General features: G+C 40.8%; 2 protein-coding genes across 2 annotated transcripts; one reads left to right on the top strand and one right to left on the bottom strand.

Annotated features, from left to right (window-relative positions):
- Nucleotides 1–3370: 3370 nt before the first annotated feature.
- Nucleotides 3371–16062, top strand: rad23b (RAD23 homolog B, nucleotide excision repair protein). Its single transcript, XM_082538734.1, has 10 exons — nucleotides 3371–3596; nucleotides 4446–4527; nucleotides 6715–6794; nucleotides 8302–8483; nucleotides 8576–8625; nucleotides 11021–11148; nucleotides 11240–11375; nucleotides 11528–11655; nucleotides 15127–15306; nucleotides 15534–16062. The coding sequence occupies exons 1-10, from the start codon at nucleotides 3531–3533 to the stop codon at nucleotides 15645–15647; spliced, it is 1146 nt and encodes a 381-aa protein (XP_082394860.1). The 5' UTR covers nucleotides 3371–3530; the 3' UTR covers nucleotides 15648–16062.
- Nucleotides 16063–17205: 1143 nt separating this feature from the next.
- On the bottom strand, nucleotides 17206–22475 carry klf4 (Kruppel like factor 4). Its single transcript, XM_082538225.1, has 5 exons — nucleotides 22154–22475; nucleotides 21912–22023; nucleotides 20392–21247; nucleotides 19653–19823; nucleotides 17206–19271 (listed from the first exon to the last, which is right to left on the bottom strand). Exons 1-5 carry the CDS (start codon nucleotides 22156–22158, stop codon nucleotides 19096–19098), a joined length of 1320 nt encoding a protein of 439 aa, XP_082394351.1. The 5' UTR covers nucleotides 22159–22475; the 3' UTR covers nucleotides 17206–19095.
- Nucleotides 22476–24042: the final 1567 nt, after the last annotated feature.

Here is a 24042-nt window from a genome sequence, read left to right as displayed (position 1 = left end):
TCCGGAAACCACCAGCAGTAGACATTTCACTTGCTCAGATGGAAGACTGTGTTTGGATTCTTTGTTCACACATCTGGTGAATTATGATTCCAGTTATATTCTGTACTTTGTAAAACTTTAATGGTTGGCACTTAACTTTAGAGCAATGTACTCAGCAATGTTTTGGATTTCCAGTGTAACACATCTCCCCAGTACCAGCCAATAACAGTGCCTACACCTTTTTCACAGGAAATAGCTTTGGGCTGAGAAGGCATCTCAGTGGCCTTCAGTCTGTGTTCCACCCTCTCTCTCTCTCTCTCTCTCTCTCTCTCTCTCTCTCTCTCTCTCTCTCTCTCTCTCTCTGTGTCTCTACACCACTCCACACCCTCCAACAGCTCCGCTGACCAAAACCACAGATTCCTGCAAATACCAGTTGTGTCTGTTGTGTACTTGTGTGAGTCCTTGTGTCTGTTTATTGCACATGCATGAAATGCTGCAGCTCTGGATGTCACAAGTCACCGACACCAAAGGTACATTTAGCTACGCTTTCATGTTCCACGAGCTCCTCATTTTCTCACCATTACGCTGGACCAAGAGGCACCACTCTGACTACTCCATTATCGCTGTCTTCCTCCAGAAAGCCTTTATTTTGCCGCATTTCCTCTCCTGCCTGCAACGTCTTGATTTCACATGTCTAACATCATCTCTTAAAAATATCTTGAAGTCACCAGGGATCAGACTGTAATCTCTGTGGCTCTTCACTTCAGAGGGGGGCTGACGGCAGACTGACGACCCCTGGAGACAGGAGCAAGAGTCACAGCCACAGTGGGAGAGGGGAAAGGAGGACACTATTGTTTCTCGTGCGGCCGCTGCTGAGTGGAGCAACATAAGGAATGCCTGATGAGCGCTCGGGCCAAGGCAGGCGAGGGCACTGCCCCCGTCGTAATAACTGGATGATAGAGGGAGAGGATTGAGTGGAGAGAAAGAGGAGGGGAAGGCAGGATACAAGGAAGGCAGAAGGACAAAGGCAGTTGAGAGGAGTGGTAGATAAGGACAGACAGAGTCATACAAACAGTCATTGCAGGTAAGAGGGAGCGATATAAGAATAAGGGCGAAATGACCTGGGGAAGAGACCCCATCGGCCTCCAGCATATCATCTTTGCACTCAACAGTCCTGTTTAAAGTCAGGGCTGGGCAGCTGGACGATAGAAGCCAATAAAACCTCTGAATGCTGAGTGCTGGATGGGTGATATTGAAATTCCTCTATGCATGCCAGAAGGACCTGGGATTGTTGAAAGGTTGATAACGGAATAAACTGCCAGCTCATGTTTACTAAGGAGAGAGAGTTTTTCCTAAAACGTCAGTCTTGAGACAAATGTAATGAACAAGCAGCAAAAACATTCAAGTAATGCATTGCATGTCAGTGGTTACATACTGCAAGCCTTCGCATCTGCTCAGATGATGCTGTCCCTGCTTTGAAAACAATTTGCATCTAATTTGAAGAGGTTAGTACTGTAGAATACGAGTGTATGCAACAGGCTACAATGACCTTTGAAGGATTAAATTGAAGATATAGGCCTTTTTGACTTGTTATAATGGCTTACTTGGTTACTTAGTTTGTTACTATTTTAATTTCATGTGTTTGTCCTGTGTTGACAAGGCAAAATGCATACCATGAAAAAAGAGCTGTTAACACTATTGCACTGAAAATTGTTTTTGTGTCTATTGAACTATCCCTCATTTATATTCATATTTTACAAGGAAAATGGGAAATAAATGCAGCAATTTATTGAAACATATGCAGACATAACCAGCAGTAAAGTATATGAGACGAAAACTGAGTTTGTAAAATAAAACCTTGAAAGTCAATATTTGGTATGACTGCCTCTTTCTTCAACAAAGCCAGAACTTAGGCAGGCTTTCTTGAAGTAGCCTTCAGGAATCGCTCTCCCGGCTTCTTGAAGGACACTCAAAGCTCTTCTTTGATCATAGTCATGCTGAAAAATGAAGCCTGCTGAATGAATGCTTTCCAGATGGTATTGCACAGTGGATCAAAATCTGGTGGTGCTTATCTGTGTTCACATTCAATTCATCAATTTTGACAGATGGTTGTAGATACTCTCTCCTATATTCTGTTGCAGCTGATTTTCAGTTCGGTCCAGTCTTTTCTCCCTCTTTCCTGATGAGGCTTCAGTGAGCAGTAGATGGATCAACAGCTATCAGACCTGTGTCAGACCTATGATTTTTACTTCCTATTTCTTAGGAACATGACTTTCAGATACTGTTCATCTGCTGATGTGTGTGTGTGGGGGGGGGGGGGGGGTATGTTTGTTTTTTCTTCCTCCACTTGTCTAGTTTCATCAAAATCTTTAAGGACACAGTGCACAGCATGCTGAGATATGCCAAGTTTTCAGCTCATAGATCTTTGGGACTCATCTCATTGGTACAGAAATATTATTTCATGCCTTTCAAACTGTGTTATCTTTGGCATTTTTTGTAGATTTAACTAAAGAAATGGGAACAAATGATGTGCTTTTGTGACAGGCTGCTAGTAATAAAGTGCCTAAAGATACAATTTAATACAATTTGCCAAGATGTCTGTTATGTGTAGAAAGACACTGTGTTCATCGCTCGAGTTAAGTGTTTTATTGTGGTTAGTGAGTCATACGTAAGTTAAGTGGTTCAAGAAACAAACAAGCAAACATTTCCCTGAAAATGGTCACGTAAAAGGACTGAACATGAGTGAAAAAGCAGCCATTGTCCAAAGAAAAACTTTAAATGACCTTCAGAAAGCCAAGACCTGCTCAAGACCACTTTGAAAAAGTACAAGAAAGTCTGGCTCTTTCGAAGCAAAATATAAACTAATGACAGGTGACTCTGGACTTTTGCGCAGTACCTTACCCTGTACTGTATTACAAATAAATGAGTAGAAAAGAAAGGAAAGTTTGCAAGCTCACCTGGGGACTAGTAGCTGGGGGAGTGGCTTTTTATGTGTATGCCCTTATGCATCACATGAAACAAAATGAATGATGAGCAGTAAAAATGTTCTTAAGTAATGTGCTTAACTGTACTGGAGAATTTCTGTTTTCTGTTAATTCACATTCATCTCCAGTTAATGCTGGATTTGCAGGTATTATAAATAGCCATAAAACATCAGCTTATAAAATATGTTTTTGCATGTTATTGAAATTATAATCCACAAGACTCTTGGCTTACTTAAGTTTTTCTGCGTCATTTTGCCGATTATACTTGTGTGCCTTCAGTTAACCAGCTCGCAGTGTTTCTGCATTGTAATACTTCATTGGAATCAAGCGTGTTGGAAAACTCATCAACGAGCACACCTGAGCATTGTGACCAATGCTCAATTTACTGCAGTACCGAAGCAATCCAGCAGGAGCGCTGTCCGTCAAGTATTTAACATAGAAGAAGAAAAGCGATACGTCATGGCGGCTGACAGTTTACGATGATTTAACGAAAACAGTAAAGACTCGTGCAAGTTGGATTTAAAGCGTTTAAACCGGACGCAGGAATAATAAAACTCCACCGACAAAATGCTAATAACTTTGAAGACCTTACAGCAGCAGACTTTCAAAATCGACATCGATGAAGAGGAGACGGTGAGAGTTAATAATCATGCATTTTGTGACAGGGGAGTGGAATGGGAGTTGAGTATGTCCTGAAATCGACATGATTTGTTTTGACCATTTCCAGTTTTGGCGTTTTATAGGCAAGTCTGGGTTATAACGTAAGATTCTTTTTGGATGCGTCTGACGTGCATTAGAAGTTCGGCTTAATGCAGATGCGCATTATTTTTAAAAACCAATCAGGAAATTGTTTTTGTTTTCAGCATTTAGCCGTAGCCCACTTAAGGCTCCAAATGTGAGTGTTACGGGGGGCGGGGTGGGGTTGACAGGTTAGCTTGAACCTTACCATTTTAGTGTTTCTCAGTCTTTTTATGTTAGCTTGTAAAACTTATTGTAATTGGAACATTTGGGTTAAGGTAAAACAAGAAAACATTGGTGCCATTTAGAGAAAGTAGTGTTATTTAAAGTAATTAAAACATGTTGTACTTGTTATTAAGCTTGTATAAACTCCCTTTTGTCTTTGGGCAAAGATATAAATCTTTGAGCTAGCGTTAGCTTTAACCGTCGGCTACTGAAGGCCGGCTGGCTACAGCACATCTCATTACATCTCATTCTAATATGATTAACTTTAGTGCAGACACTTTACTTTTACTTTCGACGTGCTTGTATGCATATTAGTCGCCAGATTATAGTTGCACTGCTTTTAAATGTATGGTTTTGCATAATCACCGATGACACAGCTGACACAGTTGGGTCACACTTTGGACTTTTACTCCTGTTAGCGTTGCAGGGCTGGACAAAATGGTGCCAGTAAAACATCTTAATGGTTTTGTTGGTAAGGGATGAAAATATGAAGTAAAAATGCATATGTTTATTTCACAGGTGAGGACATTGAAAGAGAGGATTGAGCAGGAAAAGGGGAAGGAAATCTTTTCAGTTGCCGGACAGAAACTGATTTATGCTGGTATGTTATATGCTCTTGTATCTTCTTAACTTCTTTCTTTCTTCAAGGAAATATTCATTTTTTAAAAATTACTTTATTCTTTTAGCCCTTTTTAAGCACACAGTTACAAAGTGCTTCAAAGTTTGGATAAAATCACACATTAAAGAAAAGCGTCAAACATGCCAACATTGGCTTACATTCAGTCCTACATACACACAACTCCAATAAACGCATAATGAAACATGAGTGAACATTTAAGAAAACACTAACAGTCGTTTAAACTACACTGGTCCAGAATTTAGGAGCTACAGCCTCAAAAGTATGATCACCTTGAGATTTAAAATGAGGGCGGGGAACTGTTAAAAGACCCTGATCAGATTATCGAAGAGGTTGACAGCTGTTATAAGGTCTCAGTAGTGTTGCTATATATGCAGGAGCTGATTTTTTTATTTGTATTTTTGAGTTGTAGGCTAGGGCTTTTTTTAGGTTTACAGTTCAATGAAAGACGACCATTGCAGAGCCATTGAACTGACTGAAGTTGTCCCAATTTTTGTTGCTTTTTGTATGTATGCTTTTAAACCATTATTGGTATTATTGGCTGTAGTCACACAGCCCTAATGACCAGTTAGCAACCTGCTGTCAGCGACCCACTGGTTATCCCCTGTTGCTAGGGAAAATGTGCATTCCCTGACCAGCTGTCAAGTGGTTGCAGGAAGTTACTAGTAGTGGCTATATGGAATTGGTCACAAAAAGGTATTCAGTGCTGCCCTGAAAACCTTTGAACTTTAGACACTAAAGCGTTGATTATAGTCTCAGGGTTCGCTCAGGTCCTCATGACGTTTCATTGTCACACTGTGAGTGAGAGTTGAGGGTCTGTGCGGATGTCTACATGCCTGACTGTGTCTGGTGATTAGCAAATCGTCAAAAACAGTTGGGCAATCACAGCATCGCAAGGCGACCAGGGCAGAATGAACACTAAATTTATCCATTTTGTTAAGAACCAATTTATCCATCCATGGTACCCACATCTGTACAATTCCCCTTTGAAATAATGCAAAGACGGTCACACGTGCAACAACTCGTGGAGGGAAATTGCCCTTAGCATCAATGTTGGCATTTTGAATTGAGTCGTAGAGGGCCTGTACTTCCGCTATACGTAGACCCCCAGGCAACTACTCATGTGAAATCAAGTCCTCTAGACAACCTTCAAATGGGCTTGTAAATACTATAATAGGATTAACTCACACATCTCCAGTGTGCGTGAACACATCTGTAACCTGGTCTTTACATCAGTCATGTCTTAGCAGACTGCTGCGTTTGCTTGTAGTTAATATGGAAGACAACAACTTGTCTGCAAATACACTTGATGTACAAGCTGTGTGTTAAAGAAGCTGTGCAAACTGTAAACAAAACATTCATCTTCAAACTAAAGGTTGTCTTTTGAAACACGTTGGAGTTGCAATAAAGCACTGCTTTTACTTTGAAGGTGAATGTTCTGTTTCTAACTTGTGTTGCACAATCGAGTGTTTGCGGACAACTTGGTATCTTCCATGTGAGCTTTTGGCGACCATGATAGTCGGCTAGCAAACAAAAGAATAATGAGGGTGCAGTCAGCAACCTCCAACAACCGCTCGTCAACCAGTGAATGAATACATATTTTTTTCCTAGCCTTCAAAGGGTTTCCAGGGTTACTGGCCAACCCTTTGTTGGGCTGACTAGGCTCTAGGGCTATGTGACTGAGTCCTTAATCAAGTATATTCAGGGAACCTGTTGCAATTGAAGTCACCACAAATGCTAATTTTCCTTTGTTTAAATAATTTTTGCTAGTGTCTATATTTCAAAAAGTGCAATAGAGGGAAAAGCTGCATTAAAAATATAGATTTTTGTCTCCCTCAAACTTAAGTGACACAGCTGAGCTTTTGTGTTTTTGAAAACCATCGGGGGCTCATTGTACTTTAGAAGCTTTGTCTATATAACAATACTGTATTGCCATTTAGACCTCAGGGTTTTGCTTGACCTGCTAAAAAATTCTCCGACATACATAAAGTACAAAACAAAAGCCGTGTAGCAAATCATATCATGAAGAACAAGTTGTGGTGATAAATTCAGATGATTCATCTGTTTACTGACATAGTTTGATATTATCTGTTGTTGAGGTTAAGGGAGGGAATGCCCTGAAGTTTTGACTTTTTTTTTTGTGTGTTACAGGAAAAATCCTCAGTGATGACTCACCGCTCAAAGAATACAAAATCGACGAGAAGAACTTTGTGGTCGTCATGGTGACAAAGGTTTGGAAATTAGGAATAGTTTTAGTAAATTGCAGGTGTTCTTTGTCAAGCACATCTTGTGATGTTTCTGTAGAACGCCATGTCCTTGCATATTATGAGTAAAAGCTCATACTCGACTATGATTCGGCATTTCCAACCACTTGTCTGCTATTAAATATCCTCTTCTGCACAGGAACGAGTGCTCACAGCATGATCAGTACAGTATGGATAGAAGGTCACTGTTTAGCTCTGCTGTCTATTCCACTGCATGGAAAATTAGTTGTTCCAAGCAGGGATTATCCTCAAAACGTACAAGAATTACTTTTTTACGATTTTTTTTTAAAAAAAAATTTAAATTTTTTTTAAATTTTCTTTTTTTTGGGGGGGGGGTTGTTTTTTGTTTGTTTGTTTTTTAACTCTATTGTGCTACATAATGGTCCCCTGCCTGTGAAAATGTGTCTATAAGAAATAGGCTGATTGTAGCCTTCAATAAGTTTGTAAACTCTCCAACCAAACTTAAAATAGATTAAAAAATAAAGTGCAGAAAAACATAAAACAAAAACAAAAAGTTTTAATTTGTTAATTGGCTCTTTTATCTGCACTTTCATGTGAGCTACTGTACTCTTTCTCTCTCCACTCCTGTGCTCCCTGTTTCGCAGAGAATGTGCAGTTTACACTGTGTGTCTGTAGGCCTCTAATCTTATTTGCTCAGCAGTGCAGAGTAGTCTAGAAAAAATACTGATAATAAGAAGCCAAATATTGCCCAAAATATCAGAACCCCCTCTTCTACATCACTTCACAAACTTCACACTGGAGTCCTGAGGAATACAGCCGCCACAACTGAAATAGATTGCACAGTCCAGAGCAAAAGTAGGCCCAACAAAGGTAATGAAAATCAGTTTCTCCTAATGATGAGTAATGTAAAAGTAGCACAATTACTTGGGCTCTGATTCATGTTTGAGGCTGAGTTGTAAGCCACAGAAAATGAAGGCAATGTCTTTGTGTATTTAAAACATGTTGTTGTTTTGGGTATGAGCAGGTGCTTTTACAGTTTTATACTTTGGAGAATGGTGTAGTTCCAAGTTTAAGATCCATGAGGTAAAATGCTGATTATGAGAGAGGAGCGACTGCAGTGCCAAAATTGTTGCTTATGTATCTAGAAGCTATAGGTTTATGGTATTAAAAAATGAGGGCTGTCCCAAATACCTACATCAATAGTGAAGTTTTGGGCCTTCTAAGGATTCACATAGTCACATAATCGGCTACAACCTTAGAACTTTTTATATCCAAGCAATCGTTCAGTGAGCAAATCCTTGTCTTTGGCTGGATATTTCCTGAGGCTGTCTTTTTGTTGCTCACACTGTCTGACCCATAGCAGCCCACTGAGCTTCCTAAGGAATCAGTCCCAAATTCCATGTGATGCGACAGCTGATCCAGCAGAGAGCAGCCTTAAGTAAAATACAGCCCAAATTTACCATTTTGATTACAACTAAAAGAGAAAAAAAAAAACTACAAATTTGTTTTGCAGCCTAAAAAAGCCCCCGCTGCCTCACAGCGTTCAACAGCAGTGCCTGCTCCCAGCACTACAGCTCCAGCTGCACAGTCTGATTCATCATCCACTTCAGACAAACCAGCAGAGCAATCTTCTACAGACGACAAACCAGAGGAGAGCCAGCCTTCAACAACTGAAGCATCTTCCACTTCTGTCGGGTAAAGACGGGCTGATGCTTCTCTTTAACTGTTCAGTGTGTGGCTTTGAGAAACGACTTTTAGACCTAATCCAAGGTCTCCTTCTGTTACAGACGCTCTGGAGATTCAACAAACTTAATCAGTGAAGCAGTTTCAAATCTAGGTAAGCTTGTTTTTGTGAGGTTTAGTATTCTATTGCGTTCTATTGTTGTTGGATTTCTATTTTTTCTTGTTGTTGTATTTGAGGGGAAAGATTTTATAATGGCTAAAGTAGGGCTGTTTGATATAACAATATATATCGGATGACTGTATAAAAACGTCTATCATTTCCTTTTACGCTATCGTTTGTTTCGTGGTGTCACAAAATAAACCATTTACGGCAATAATTTTTCATCGTTTTGATGGTCACTGTAGTGGCTATATTAATTTCTTAAAGTTTTCTCTTTCTCTTATATTTAATATAACCACACTACGGACGGACAAGCGCCTGTTTTTATGCGTTGTCGTTAGCAACAACAACGGTAAAACCATCGCGTGTCCGCTTTTTTATTTTCCACATAAAGCTTTCACAATAAAGTTCAAGATACTGTTGAGACTTTTCAAAATAAACTAATTCACATGAAAGAGTATGCAGTGTTTACGGATGAGAAGCAAAAAAGAGCCGCCAGGTGCTAAAAAATAAACCCTAGACTCAAACGTTGGAACGGGCTTTTCCCCGCAGCACGCCGTGCAATAAATATTCACAAAGAAAATAGCGGCTGTTACAGCTTATGTCTAAAAATGTATCGTTTCATGCATCGGTTAAAACACTCAACTCCAGGTACATGACGCGCAGCTGGAAACACTTCACGCAAGTCGAGCTGCCCGAGATTCACAGAATTTAAAATGTTAATTTTTTATTTTTTTTTATTTTATTTTTTTTAATATCGTTATCGATAGATGTCTTATATCAGGATATGAGATTTTGGTCATATCGCACTAGAGATGGCACGATACCACTTTTTTATGTCCGATACCGATACCGATATCATAAATTTGGATATCTGCCGATACCGATATGAATCCGATATAGTGTTTTTTTAATCAACAAAACTGTTTTTTTAAATATCTTGCTGCATTTTGTATAAGTTCATACTCAAGTTTAAAACAACAACTACACTAAAGCTATTCTGTTATACCTGTATGCAAAAAAAAATATTTCATAGTTCAGCAATACTGATCAATCTAATAAACTTAAACCTACACCATCCTCCCTATTCTGGTATTTTAAAGAGTACTTAGCATAAATATTAAGCAACCTAACTAATAGGGTTCCAACTCCCAGCAACAACAAAAATAAATAAATAAAAAATAGGGAACCACCCCTCACGCTCCACCTCATGATGCTTAATCGACGTAATCAACCTTAATTTGATGAAGTGTGAAAAAAAAAATGCACAGAAATCAATTATTTTTCAAGAAATATTAAATAGATTCAACATCTTTCTTCAACAAAATTGCAGACTGCACAGATGGTACCTTCCCAAAGGAAAAAGTACTATAGCTTACTAGGGTATATATATTAGACTTAATAGTCACTATATACAGTAATTGACTTCTATTCATTTTACATCAAATTAAAAGTTTGGGTGTCAGATAATTATTTATTAAAAGCTAGACATTTTAAATGAGAATAAGAAAGAAAAGTATGTCTTTGTGCCCCCTTTTCCCTGTTCATGCCCTATCGGCCCCCCTGGCTAAACTTTGCTAGATCCGCCCCTGCACAGTTACCAGCGTCAGCTACGTAGAAAAAGATCCTGGAGTAGAAAGTAATATTAAATAAATTCTAACAACAACTTATCAAGCTTAAACGTGCTGCTGTTGCTCAGCCGCTGGTTTCCTCTTTCTGGTGCAAAGTGGGCCAAAAGCAAACTAGAGTCACGGACTCGCGACAGAAAAGCCGATCAGCTGATCGTTAAGCAGTTTCATGATTGAAGTAGCAGCAGGAGAGGCAGTCGCTTGTTAAGCTTAACGCAGGAATGCTTTACAAACATTCAGAGATGGACTTACAAACTTGCTTTACTTCTCTCTGGATAACTTTGTCGGAGATGAAATGCCGGGTTGCTAGCGAAGCTCCACATGCTATCCAGACCACCGACAGGTCCCGCATGCCACAGCCGCTCTATCACGTGATGCATACTGCTCCGACGTGCTAACGTTCTGACGCGAGTTACGGCGTGTTGCAAGTTTTGTGAGGTGCTTTCGTGATATTTAATGGATCGGATTACATTTTTTATTTTTCTCCGATATCCGATCCAGTAATTTAGGTCAGTATCGGACCGATACCGATACGTAATATCGGATCGGTCCATCTCTATATCGCACAGCCCATGTCCCTGTTGAAACCGAACATATATGCAGATATTGGGTCATTACAATGTTGCACCATTGAGCAGAAGTTCCTAAGTTTACTACATTCTTCTAGAAGTGGCTGATGACGTACTAAATGTCGGAAAGCAAAACTTGACTTTCAGTTTGTAATAACGAAATGTTCCGTCTTTGTGTTTGTATCCGTACAGTGACAGGCTCTTCATATGATGCCATGGTGAATGAGATGATGCTCATGGGTTACGAGAGGGAGCAGGTGGTGGCTGCTCTGAGAGCAAGCTTTAACAACCCCGACAGAGCTATGGAATACCTCCTCACAGTAAGAGCAGTGAAATTTTTAACAGAGTATTGTATATTCAGTAACTGTGTCATAGCAAACAAACAGGTGTATGTCATCAATTTCCCCACAGGGTATCCCAAGCAGAAATCAGGGTAATGCATCAGGTCGTGATGCAGCGGCGCCTCCAGCGAGTGGAGCTCCAGCTGTACCTGCAGGCAATGCTAGTGCTCCTGCCAATACTAGGTCTTCACCAAGTGCTGGGGGAGGTAAATGGCCTTATATTGTTCTGCAGCTTCAATGAAAAAATGTTTTTCTTTGTTCTTCTTCCTGTGGCTCTTTTTTTTTTTTTTTTCCCCCCTTGTCTTTGTGTCTTTTTTCTTTCAATTTTTTGCCTGCGCTGTGTGACTCATACTTGTAGGCAATCCACTGAACTTCCTAAGAAATCAGCCCCAATTCCAGGTGATGCGACAGCTGATCCAGCAGAACGCAGCCCTTCTTCCCGCCCTGCTGCAAGAGATCGGCAGGGAAAATCCAGAGCTGCTGCAGGTGACAGGACAGAACCTTATGTGTCAAAAAATAAAAATGTTGTTGGAAACATGGATGTAGTAAAGGCTTTTAACATAATTCTTATTTAATATAATTAAGGGGTTAAAAAGTCACATTTCACTTAACAGGTCACTTGACCAGTTCATACTTCTACTTACTCAATGCAAGATTAACTGTTTTTCCAGTTTGGATAGAATACACCTTCCCTTTGGAAGGCCTGATATCAGTGTTAAGTTGATAAGCTATATCCCTTACTCTGAAGGAGGGGCTCAGAGAATCACTCTTTTATATTTAAGGAAGCATCAGACTGAATTTAAGCGTTACAACAAATAATTTAATGAAATAATTCTAATTTAGTGAAGTGGTATTTTTAACATTTTTTTTTGCGTTGCTCAGTTCAAATGTATGTATTTGCATTGCTTTCTTTTAGCTAGTTGGGAATCACTATCACAAGTGCACATCTTTACCGTGAAACCGAAATCGTATAAGTTGAAGAAGATGAGTCCTCAAGCTTACATAATGGGAATTTGAAAAGCACCATGACTGGAGATTTTCAGTTATGGCAGATGTGAAATACCTCTGCTCAAACTGCTCACACTTTGCTGTTAGCTTCTGCTATGCTGTTAGCACTCAAATTCAAAATTCAAATTCAAATTTTATTTGTCACGTACACAGTCATACACAGTACGATATGCAGTGAAATGCTTAGACAACTGCTCGTGACCTAAAGGGGAAAAAAAAAAAAAAAAGGAAAAGGCTATGAATAAGATAGGAAATAAATATGAAAAATTAAAAAGGGTAAATTTAACTAGGAAGGAATAAAATATAAATTAAGGTTAAAAATGAAACAACTGTACAACAAAATACACAGTATAGAACTATATAAGAATGTATGAAGTAATATAAAAAAATAAAAAAATATACATACACACACACACACACACACACACACACACACACACACACACACACACACAATAACAGCAGCTGTACAAGTATTAACTGGAAATGAAGAATATAGTGACCAGAGTTGTGCACTCCACATTATGTCTTGTGCAGTGCAAATATGCTTTAAGTGATGAAGTGAAAACAATGTCCAGAATGTCCAGTGTGTGTGTGTGTGTAAGAACTATATGTGTGGGTCAGTACTGTGTGGTGGTGTGATTGAGAGACCGTATCGCCTGCGGGAAGAAGCTCCTCCTCAGTCTCTCTGTGTTGGTCTTCAGGGAGCGGAATCGCTTTCCTGACCTCAACAGAGAGAACAGTCTGTTGTTGGGATGGCTGAGGTCCTTCACGATCTTCCTGGCCTTGGTCCAGCACTGCCTGCTGTAGATTGAGTGCAGGTCAGGGAGCTCAGAGCGGATGGTGAGCTCAGCTGACCGCACAACCCTCTGTAGAGCTCGTCTGTCCTGCATGGTGCTGTTCCCGAACCAGGTTAAGATGTTTCCCGTCAGGATGCTCTCTATGGTGCACGAGTAAAAGTTCCTGAGCACCTTGGAGGGCAGTTGGAAGTCTCTCAAGCGTCTGAGGTGGTAGAGACGCTGACGGGCCTTTTTCACCACGGTGTTGATGTGACAGGACCATGACAGGTCCTGCGTGATGTGAACTCCGAGGTATTTGAAGCTGTCCACTCTCTCCACTGGGCACTCGTTGATGACGGGGGTCTGGTAGTTCCTCTCCTGCTTAGTGCTGAAGTCCACTATCAGCTCCTTTGTCTTACTGACGTTTAGGAGGTTGTTCCTCTGGCACCAGTTCTCCAGATTCCTAATCTCCTTCAGGTAGGCCGTCTCGTTGTTATCAGAGATCAGGCCCACCACGACGGTGTCGTCAGCAAACTTGATGATGGTGGTGGAGCTGGTAGTGGCCACACAGTCATATGTGTACAGAGAGTACAGCAGGGGGCTCAGAACACACCCCTGGGGGGCTCCAGTGCTGAGAGTGGTGGAGGCTGAGACATGTCCGCCCATCCTTACTGCCTGTGGTCTACCAGTTAGGAAGTTGGAGATCCACTGACACATAAATGACCTGAGTCCCAGATGCTCCAGCTTGGTGGTGAGTGTGGAGGGAATTATGGTATTAAATGCAGAGCTGTAGTCTATGAAGAGCGTTTTACCATAATTCCCCCTTCTAGTGTCCAAGTGAGTGAGTGATGTGTGGAGGAGATGAGAGATGGCATCGTCTGTGGAACGATTTGGACGGTAAGCGAACTGTAGTGGGTCCAGTGTGTCTGGTAGTGAAGAAATGATGAAGTCTCTGACCAGGCGTTCAAAGCACTTCATCACTACTGAGGTGAGGGCTACAGGGCGATAGTCATTGAGAGAAGCAGGGTGGGGTTTCTTTGGGCCAGGAACAATGATGGACTCTTTGAAGCATGTGGGGATCACTGACTGAGATAAAGAGATGTTGAATATCTCAGTGAACACAGGAGCTAGCTGGTATGCGCAGTCTCTGAGGATACGACCTGGGGGTCTGGTCCTGCTGCTTTCCTGGTGTTCACTCTCTTGAAGGCTCTCCTCACATCATGCTCGGAGATGACGAGCACGTTTCCGGTGCTGCCAGTATCACTCCTGCCAGCAACTGTTACAGTGCTGCTGACTCACAGTTGGCAAGGAACACAGAAATGAAGAATTGCTTCAGCCTGTTGTGAGCATATCTAATCTGGCTTTTCAAGTGGGGAATAGTCTGATATACTGTCCATATATCAGATCAGTTCATTCCTAACTTGGCATATTAACAAGTTTAACCATAAGATTAGAAAAAAAATTATATCAAAATTGCTCTACATTGAGAGCAAATTGTAGAGTGATTGTCTCCCCTTCCAGGTTGTCTCCTTAGGCACCTCTGGACCGTTTCCAGAGTAGTTTCTGTTTTTAGTACGCGTCCTAGGACTCCAAATCTGATTACTTGCACCACTTCACCATGGATGACCAAGGTCCGAGTCAGTTCATCGAGTTAAGAATGCAACAAAGAGCTTACGGCATGAATTTGTCTCTAACTATAAACATACAGCTCTGCTGTAGCCTGTAGCATAAAGGGGTGTCTGAGGAAGAACATTAAACTCAAACCACCTAAACTGTGACACGGGCTGTAGTAGCAAAAGCGCTGGAAGTAGTGGAGTGCTGCCATGAGGAGACTACTTATAAGGGGAGCGCAGACAAATTGACTTTAAGTCAGAAAATATGTATTTTTTTTTAATTTGTTTATTTTAGAAGTGAAACTTTCTGGCTTCATGTTGTGTTGAGTTGTGTGACTGCACAGCAAATTCATGAGATTCCAGCTGCTTTGTGCAAATAAACCTTTAGACCCTTGGTGTTTGCGAGTCTTGTGACTCTAGGAAACTACTATACCTAATCACCTATTTTTTTCTAATTATAAAATTATCGTTTGTAGTCTTTATTTTTAATGTATTATTTATTTCTGCAGTAGAGAGTTTCCATTGCTATGGAGTCTTCTTTTTATCTACCACACTAGGAGATCAGCAGCCACCAAGAGCAGTTCATTCAGATGTTAAATGAACCCGTCCCAGAGCCAGTGCCAGGAGGTGGCAGCAGTGGAGCAGGAGGAGGAGGAGGAGGAGGAGGTGGCGGCGGCGGCGGAAATCAAATGAACTATATCCAGGTCACACCACAGGAGAAGGAGGCCATTGAGAGGGTGAGGAGAACGACACATGGATGACACATGACACATTTTCCATAATTGCAAAGCTCAAGGCTCCTTTACCAAACATGGTGGACTATCTATGTGAACCAGTTTCCCTTACATGTCACATTTGTGCAACATTTACTCAACAAAATGTCAAATGAAGGGATATTACTGACTGGGGAGTATGTATTAACGTATTGATTGACTAACTTTAAGCTATGACTCTCTGATTCCAGCTAAAAGCCTTAGGATTTCCAGAGGGACTTGTTATACAAGCCTACTTTGCTTGTGAGAAGAATGAGAACTTGGCTGCCAACTTCCTTTTACAACAGAACTTTGATGAGGATTAAACAAGCCATCTTCATACCACTTTCTCTATGTTTTGATTGCAGATTTTTTTTTTGATAAATGTGCACAATAAGCCTTTTAGTTTCCAAAAAAACTATTTTATTCACCACTTCCACGTTCTACTTTCTTTGTAACACTGGATCTTTATCAGCTGGTGGCTGCTGTACGAGGGGAGGATTTTGTTTGTTATTGGTTAAAAATGAAGTAAAAATTAAATTACAATAATTTTGCATCAGAAATAATCTGTTTATTATTTGTTATACTTAAGACCAGTATGTTTTATGTTAAGTTTTTTTTCTGTTATGTGAGATGAGTTCTGGGTTCATCTGAAAGGTTCTGACAGTATTCATGCACTCTTATTTGATTTTTGGAGTTGACTTAAAATGGAGATTTGAAAAATTAAAGTGTTCAACACAAGCAACGTGGAGTTTTGTTTGTATTTATTTTTTTTATTCATCTTTGTTTTTCAGCATGAAAAAACACCACGATTAACTGCTTATCTGAGTTAGTGTTGTGTTTCGGAGGTGGATCTGGAGCCTGTCCCAGTAGGGTACACTAAACTGGTGAATCTGCAATACGCATAGATGGATAGATATGCATGCATTTTAACATGTGTGGTGCTATGGAGAAGTATTAGCCTTCTTCCTGATTTATTTTTTTTATTTTTTTATTTTCAAATAATCAAACAAATGTAATATTAGAGGTAACTTGAATAAATACAAAATCCAGTTTTTCATTTATTAATGTGAAAATGTTAATGTTCCCAAACTTGCCAGGCCTGGTGTAGGAAAACGCCTGAAAACCAGTTGTACCACATTTGGAGGAGATGATTTTTCAGAGCACTGTATAAAGAGGGTCAAAGCTTTGGGAGAAGTAATACAGTGCTGTTTTTTTTTTTTTTTTTTTTTTTTTTTTTGCTGTTAATAAATGTGTATACTCACTTTTACATCTATATGTAAAAAATAAATAAACACACATACACAAGAAATCCACAATCCGTCTGACACTTTAGTCATTAAAATGCTGAATTAAAAGACATTGAAAATTAGCATATTCTTTCTGTAGCAACAAGCACTACAAATGACACCTGCAATTATAGCCGTCTGGTTTAAGAAGTGTAATTCTTAATTAAAAGGGAGATTCTGAAGGGATCGTGCTGTGCTTGAACCAAATAAACCTATAGGGGGCAACATAGACCACAATATATTTCCAACTTCCAAGCCTGAAGATGTGTGACTGGGGGCTACTACTCACAACAAATGGAAAGCAATGCTACCTGCATGGTCCACATCCTTCTTTTCCCCTTGTCATCCCTGTGCTGTGGTACTTAAGTCTCTAAAGAATGCTGTAATGTCCTAACTATAGGATGCTTTTTCCCTGTAATCAGTATGTGATGTTTTGAATCATCTTATAAATTCATATTGTTAAAAAATTATAATAAAAATTTTGTATTATTCAAAGGCTGTACACTCTCAAAGAGCAGTAAACCTCAGAGACACAGCAGCACCACTCAGGCGATCACGTAATCCTCAAAGAAAACAAATCCAATGGAGGCCACAGTACAAATTCACTCAGGATTTAATTTAAGGTGAGTCTCTATGGGTTTTTGTTATTATCGTTGCTTCACCACAACATCTGATCTCAGGCTTCACCCACCTGCCAAGTGCCACTTTAATAAATGTAACTATACAGCAAATGTGTCAACATCTAAATACACAAGTAAATACTCATACATGGGTTCTTATGTTTTTACCCTTTTCTTTCTTATCAGGATGTAAATTACTTTTTTCTTTCTTGATAAATTTAATAAAATTCTTTGCAAGGTGCTATAATGTCATCACGCTACAAATCCAAATACTTAGTGATAAATAACACAGCTGTTGCAAACCCAGTGTTAGATACAGTGGTAGATTTATTACATTTTGACATCCCCTGTCAAAATGAAGGGCTATTTAAATATCTAAAAATGATCACCATCTGTATTTTAAACTTATTTGACATACATAAAAATAAGTACGGTTATTATAGTCCAAATCTCTACGAGGTCACACTGTGAGGCCTGCACAGAGCCTTAACGGCTCAGCAACATCACCTTTCTACTGAGCTCTTTTCAGTGCTGTAAGTCTCAGGTCATCTATCTCACCGCAGCATATCTGAGTGCTTGTACTCCTATTGTGCACATCGGTGTCAGATTTGGTGTCACCCTTGAACGTCAGCCACCAACTCAGTTGTCCTCCCAATTCATCCGCCTGACAGGTGGAAAGAGAACTCCATGGAAGTGCGACATTGTAGGAGTGAATTTTCTTTGGAAAACCTTTTTTAACGGCAACATTGTGTTAGGTCGCCTGGAGTGATCTCACCATTACCACAGAGGTCAGTGCAGTAATCTTCAACCTACTGTAAAACTTTTTTTTATAGGACTAATGTCTTTCATCCTGCCAACTGTTCATGTCTTTAGATATCAAAGGTTGTCAATGAAATGGCATAAAGGTCATAAAGATTTTTCTTCTTATACCAAATACATTTTATTATAATGTAAAATACAAAACAATAACAAAGAATTATTATTTACAAATGTACAAAGTTCAAGATTATATTACATATTTTGGCTATAAACAAACAAATATTTGTTCAGAGTTATTCATTCAATACAAAAATACAAGCGTCTCATATAAATTATTGCACTTTGCAGCTGCAGTGCATTGAAGATTGCCATCACCTTTAAAAAAAATGAAGTGTTTACCTGATTTAAGTCAGATTGCGGAAGAGAGGTTTCCAAGAAACACAAAAACCATATGGCACTTTTTCATTTCACCCTTTTTGTATAATCTTTGGTACCTTTTATTACAAAAAAACCCTTCAGAGTCACTGAGCACCATTCTGTATAAATTAACATTGTACCTGAAATCAATGGCATTGCAGGTGAAATGTGTATATAAATATATATGTATTTAATTGTACAGTGTGTCGTTTACAGGGCCTATGAAGACATGTTGCTGGTAAAGGCCTCTGGAGATGTTTTTTCTGTTGCTCCTGGTTTCCCTGACAAAAATACACTTCCAGTTCGAAAAAAACCCCAAAAAAACAGTTGGCACCTGGTCCTCCAAGTTTTGTCGGTTAAATAACACAAATTCCAGTTTGGTCCCTTTCATAAAAAAGTTTACAACCCTGGCTGAGAGGTCTTGTCGAGTCACCTGCACAACGTGCGAGCACGGGATCAGTCTTGAGAGAAATTCTTGGCTCTTAAAGATCCAGCGCTCTTTCATTTTTGTTTCTTGCCATGAACACCACAGCTTGTCTTGTTGCTTGACGCCAGTTTGAAGGCAAATCGTGGTTTAAAAGAAAAAAAAAAAACAACTGTAGGTCACAGGTTTGTTCAGGGTTCTGCTAACGTACATATATGTCCCCTTCCCCGCCCACTGGAGCCTTCATCCACCGACCATCCAAGTCTCATAAGTGTCTCTTCATGTGGAGAGCTAGGTGATCTGACCTTGAAAACGCCCGGTCGCATTTCTGGCACTGGAACGGCCGGTGGCCTGTGTGTTTCCTGTAGTGGCGGGTGAGCTCATCCGAACGCGCAAACTTCCAGCCACAGCCCTCCCAGTCGCAGTGGTAAGGCTTCTCCCCTTTGATGGAAACACAATACACACAGAGCGGTTAGCACTGGCCCTGAGGTTAAAAATGGCCCAGCCTTCCCCACATTCAGGAGAAAAAGAGGTCCATCCTGTCCTGCAGCTAGTGTGTAAAGGCCAAACCATCCGGCCTGGGGTTTGTATTTGAAAAGGGATCAGTATCAACCTGTTTTACTGCACCTGCTAAACAAGTCCCCCTCCCAGCCCCCACCCTTCCAGCCCCTATTCAAACATGTTTGTCCATAATGAGCAAGTGATGTTCAACAAGGAAACTATCACGAAAATAAGAGAATAAGCTTAATGAGAGCGTGCTAAGGCTAAAAGCTAACACTAGTGTAAGCGGACGCCAGAAGCGTCAAACACCCATCTGCATACCTGTGTGTGTACGATGGTGCGCTTTAAGGTGCGAGCTCTTTGTGTATGTCTTCCCGCAGCCGACAAAGTCACACGTGTGTGTCGCCACTCTCTTCCTCGGCCAGGACCGTCGACCACGTTTAGGCTTTGGCTCCTCCGGCATGCAGTCACCAGTAGATATCATGAGGGGTTCTGTGGAGTCAAAAAACAGAGGTGACAATAACTGTTATCATGGTCCCTAATCATACTCCACATGAGCAGAGAAAACTTATAACTATATCAGAGGTCACTGAACAGTGGGGTAGGCTTATAGCCGATATAACAGAGGCATAAAAATTCAATATTTGTTTAAAAAGAATGTATCTTCTGTCTCGAACTTTGAAGGGACTCAGAAAACATCAGCCTCTCTTAAATCATATAAAAGGCTTGTGCAAAATAAAGCTGCTATTCTAAAAGCTTTAATACTTCTCTGCAAAACACTGCACAGTGCCACAATTAATTAAAAAAAAACCCCACCACAACAGAGAAGTGGTTCGTTTTAATGTTTTAAAGTAACAAACAACACAGATTCTATAGAAATTCAAATTCTGTATGCGGGCTAGACTTTTAAAGAGTTTTACGAGGACAAGATCCTTTTAAGTGCAATACTTTGAACCAATGGCTCGTTTAAAACCATTGACTCTGTATAAGTTGTGTTCTTAGACAGATTTTAAGAAAACACAGTTTTAAGAACTCTCTATTATAATAAATGCTCTCTAACCTTGGTACTGCATGGATGATGTCTGGGCGTAGGACGTGTATCCCGGTGGCGAACTATGGTGGTATCCCTGGGGAGGAAGAGGGATCTGAGAGTGGGAATGGCCCAACACCTGGTGTTCCCGGGTCAAGGGGTGGTCCGGGGAGAGGGAAGAGGATGAGGATAACCTGCTGTTTGTCATGGAGCGCCCTCTGCCATGGAACCCAAGATCCAAGTGGCTGGGACGCTGCTGCTGCTGGCTTCCTCGTCCATGGGAGTTTACTCCAGCCAGGTGTAGGTCCATGGGTTGTGAGATGGTGCAATTACTGGGGTTTTCCTGCTTTATCCTGTGGCACGCGAAGGTCGTCGAGGCACGTGAGGGAGTCGGGTCTGACACAGCGTTAACACAGGCCTTGCTAACATTCATGCTTTGGTTGTAATCTCCCATGTCCATTGTTGTCTTGACTACAAACTTCCCATGGAGGCTCGTGGGTTGGAGGTAAGCCGGATCCAGCTCGGGTCTCATGAGCTCGGCCACGAAGCCTCCAGAGGGCGAAACATCGTTGATGTCTGGAATGGTGTAGAGCAGCTCGCTGGCAGTTCCCTGAGGGGAAGGGAGAGGGTAAGATGAGGTGAAAGACCCAGGGGAAGGAGACAGTCCCTGGGCAGAGGTGCATGCCATGGCATCCTCCTGCTGTTGCTGCTGCAGTTGTTGCTGCTGCAGAATAGAGTTGGACAAAATAAAGTCATAGTCTAAGTCCAGGTCCAGCTCTGTGTCTTTCTTGGACATGCTGGTGGCAGTGGGATGGTCTGGGTCGGGGCAGCTGCTTTCGTCTGGCACGCTGGATCTCTTAAGATGGGACAACTCCTCCTTCCATCTCTACGGGAAAGTTATAGAGGCAATTATGAGTGTGCTGGCACAATTTGATCATTTGTGTCATGTTGCTGTTTTTACAGGCACAGAGTCGAGAAAATCACACTAGGGTTTTATCCTGTCTGTCCTGCTTGAAAACAGCCCTAAAACAGGGTAATTTAGAGTGAAGGGAACCTGGATCTGCAGTATGGAGACTGATTATTATGACAGCTTAGCTACAGAGCTGAGTGTGGTGCAGAAAGTGTCCTTGGCTGTAAGCACTTCCCAAGAATACTGATTTGTAGCTGAAAGAGTGGGCCCTTTTTTTAATGATCAGACTCAGAATAATCTTCCTTTCAATATTTTGAATTTGAACTGCATTTAATTGGAAAGCTAATCGAGCTGGATGCTCTCCACGGAGCAATACAGTAGCCCATGTGCGCTTCCCGTGCATGTCTCACTGTCTCCACGCTAAAGCAGCCTGTGTAAACTGGTGCACGCCCCATTGGAGCGTGGTGTCAAGCCCTGGCTGTAGTGTAACAACATGGGAGAGACACATTGGAAAAACAAGCACGCTAGAAATACACTGCACCCAATTCTTTGATGCTTTTTTTATTTTTGTTTTTTACCCCACACAGTGCTATTTTTTTTGGCATGCGCGCATAATATGAAGTGACCACAGGATACTCACTAAATTGGCGTTTCCTATAGATTTACTCTTGATAGTGGGGCCGCTGGCAAAGGTGGATATGGAGGGCAGAAGGGTTCCACCTAATGCCATCTCGACGTCATTTGGAGGCTGCCTGAAATTTAAACAGAAAAATAACGTAAATCCTCGCGGGCTGATCCCTGGGGAGAGCGCAGGCTGTTGTAGTCCAACAAGGAGATGTTAGTCAGTCAGATGTTGTCATTAAAAGTTTGTCAGGTCCACACCTCATCGCTTAGAGTTTATATATACACACATATATATAAATGTATATATATGCGGAGTCCCGTTTGAAAAGATTCTTCTGAGGATGCGGCTGCACTGCTTTGAATATCCCCCGGATTTTAAAGTTTCTGCTCCGCGTCGCGCATTACACTTTGGTTCCAGGACATGCCACCGCGAACGGGTTAAAAGCTGCCGGGCTGCTGCATTTTTAAAGCTGAAACGATGCTAAACGGGAAGATAGACTGGGGCGACGGGGCAGGGGGGGAATCCCTTGCTCCTGTTGCCATGCAGGGACCGGCAGTCTGAACTGAGGGAAGCGCGTGAGAGGTATTCGTCTTAAATCACTGGAGCGAAGGGAACCGCCTCTGTCGCCCCGGCAACAAAACATTAGCGGAAGGGGGAGGAGGGGAGGGGACTGGAGGGAGAGGCAAGGAGAGCGAAAGATTGGAGAGAGAAGTTTGTTTGTATTCATAGCAACCGTGACTCTCCTTACTTTTTGTTAGTCGTGCGAAATGTGGTTGAAGAACCGCGTTGTTCTAAATTCTGCACACGGCTGACATGGGAATACCTGAGACTTTCGTTAATAACGACTGGAGAGTCACCTGACGTGAGCAGGTGATATTAGGGCCTAGTTTCATTAGCTAACCCTGAGTTGTAAAAACACCAGGTACCTCTGCTTTTGGCGTATTTATCCAATAACAACAACTCTATTTGTGTTTGTCATTGCTGCGTTTGTTTCCCGTCGTAATTGTGGATTTGTTATTTAGTGGCACAGAGTAGTGCCAAAAGCGGTGGCCTATCCCATGACAGGTAAATATGCAAATTATTGTGGGTAAACATTATGTTTATCTATGTTACATCACGAGCCGGGACAAGGACCCTGTGTTGGAAATCATTCGGCCACTCACTACTCCCCACTCACTGTGAAATAGGGAGCTCTGTGTAAAGGACCGCATAGGGAGTCGTTTCATATCCCCCATTAAATATCTAATTTGTGTCACGCAATTAAAGCAAATATTATGCTGAGTGCTTTTCTTCCAAATTAATCAACTTTGTGGTCGTTTTTTTCATCTTCAGAATAATGCATGATGGCTTTATAGTTTGTGAAATAATAATAATTAATAATGCAAACCTTCATTTGTATAGCACTTTAAAAACATAATTAAAAAGTGCTTTATTGAACACAAAAAATAAATCACAGACAATACTGAGGGTTGAATACTTTGCTTTCGGACAGACCTGTAAGGCAGTGAAAACACTATCTAGTCCTGGACATACTGAGTACTGAGTTGCTTCACACAGCCTGTATATAAATGACGGAAATGCCGGAAGCAAGTAAATCCAATGTTGCACCCTGCTGTCTTTCCAAAGTCCTGCAGGCGACTCTTCTGTTTTTAAAAAAATATGTCAGATTTTATCTTGCTCACCTGATTTATAATCTCAGTAGACACCTTCTTATTCAGTGCATGGTCTTAATCCTTAGTGAAACATCGTATTTAATCCAACTCAGGTTTCATTTTTGTAAATTATTTGTAAATTATAGTTTAAGATAAATTAGTCTAAGTTAAAATAGATGAAAAGACAGTATGCCATGGGTAGGATATACTCCTGTTACTTATCGACGTGTCTTCAAGAGGAATTTTTGGAGCACCAACCATCAATCACTCACAAATCAAGTTAACATATCTTTAATTAGCAGTTACCATGAGACCATCTAGCTGTTACAAAGCTTTTTCATACATAACCAGCATCTGAGTTGTTACTCAAGAAAAGGTAATGTATTAAGTAATGAAATATATTACTTGATTTCTAAATTGAGAAAGTAATTTGTTGCACTACTTGTTGCATTACTAATTTATTAATAGATCAAATGACCGGAAATGCTCTGTCA

The sequence above is a fragment of the Aulonocara stuartgranti genome (assembly GCF_965226115.1).
Source record: "Aulonocara stuartgranti genome assembly, chromosome: 7".
NCBI lineage: Eukaryota > Metazoa > Chordata > Actinopteri > Cichliformes > Cichlidae > Aulonocara > Aulonocara stuartgranti.
This window is presented reverse-complemented; position numbering and strand designations above follow the sequence as displayed.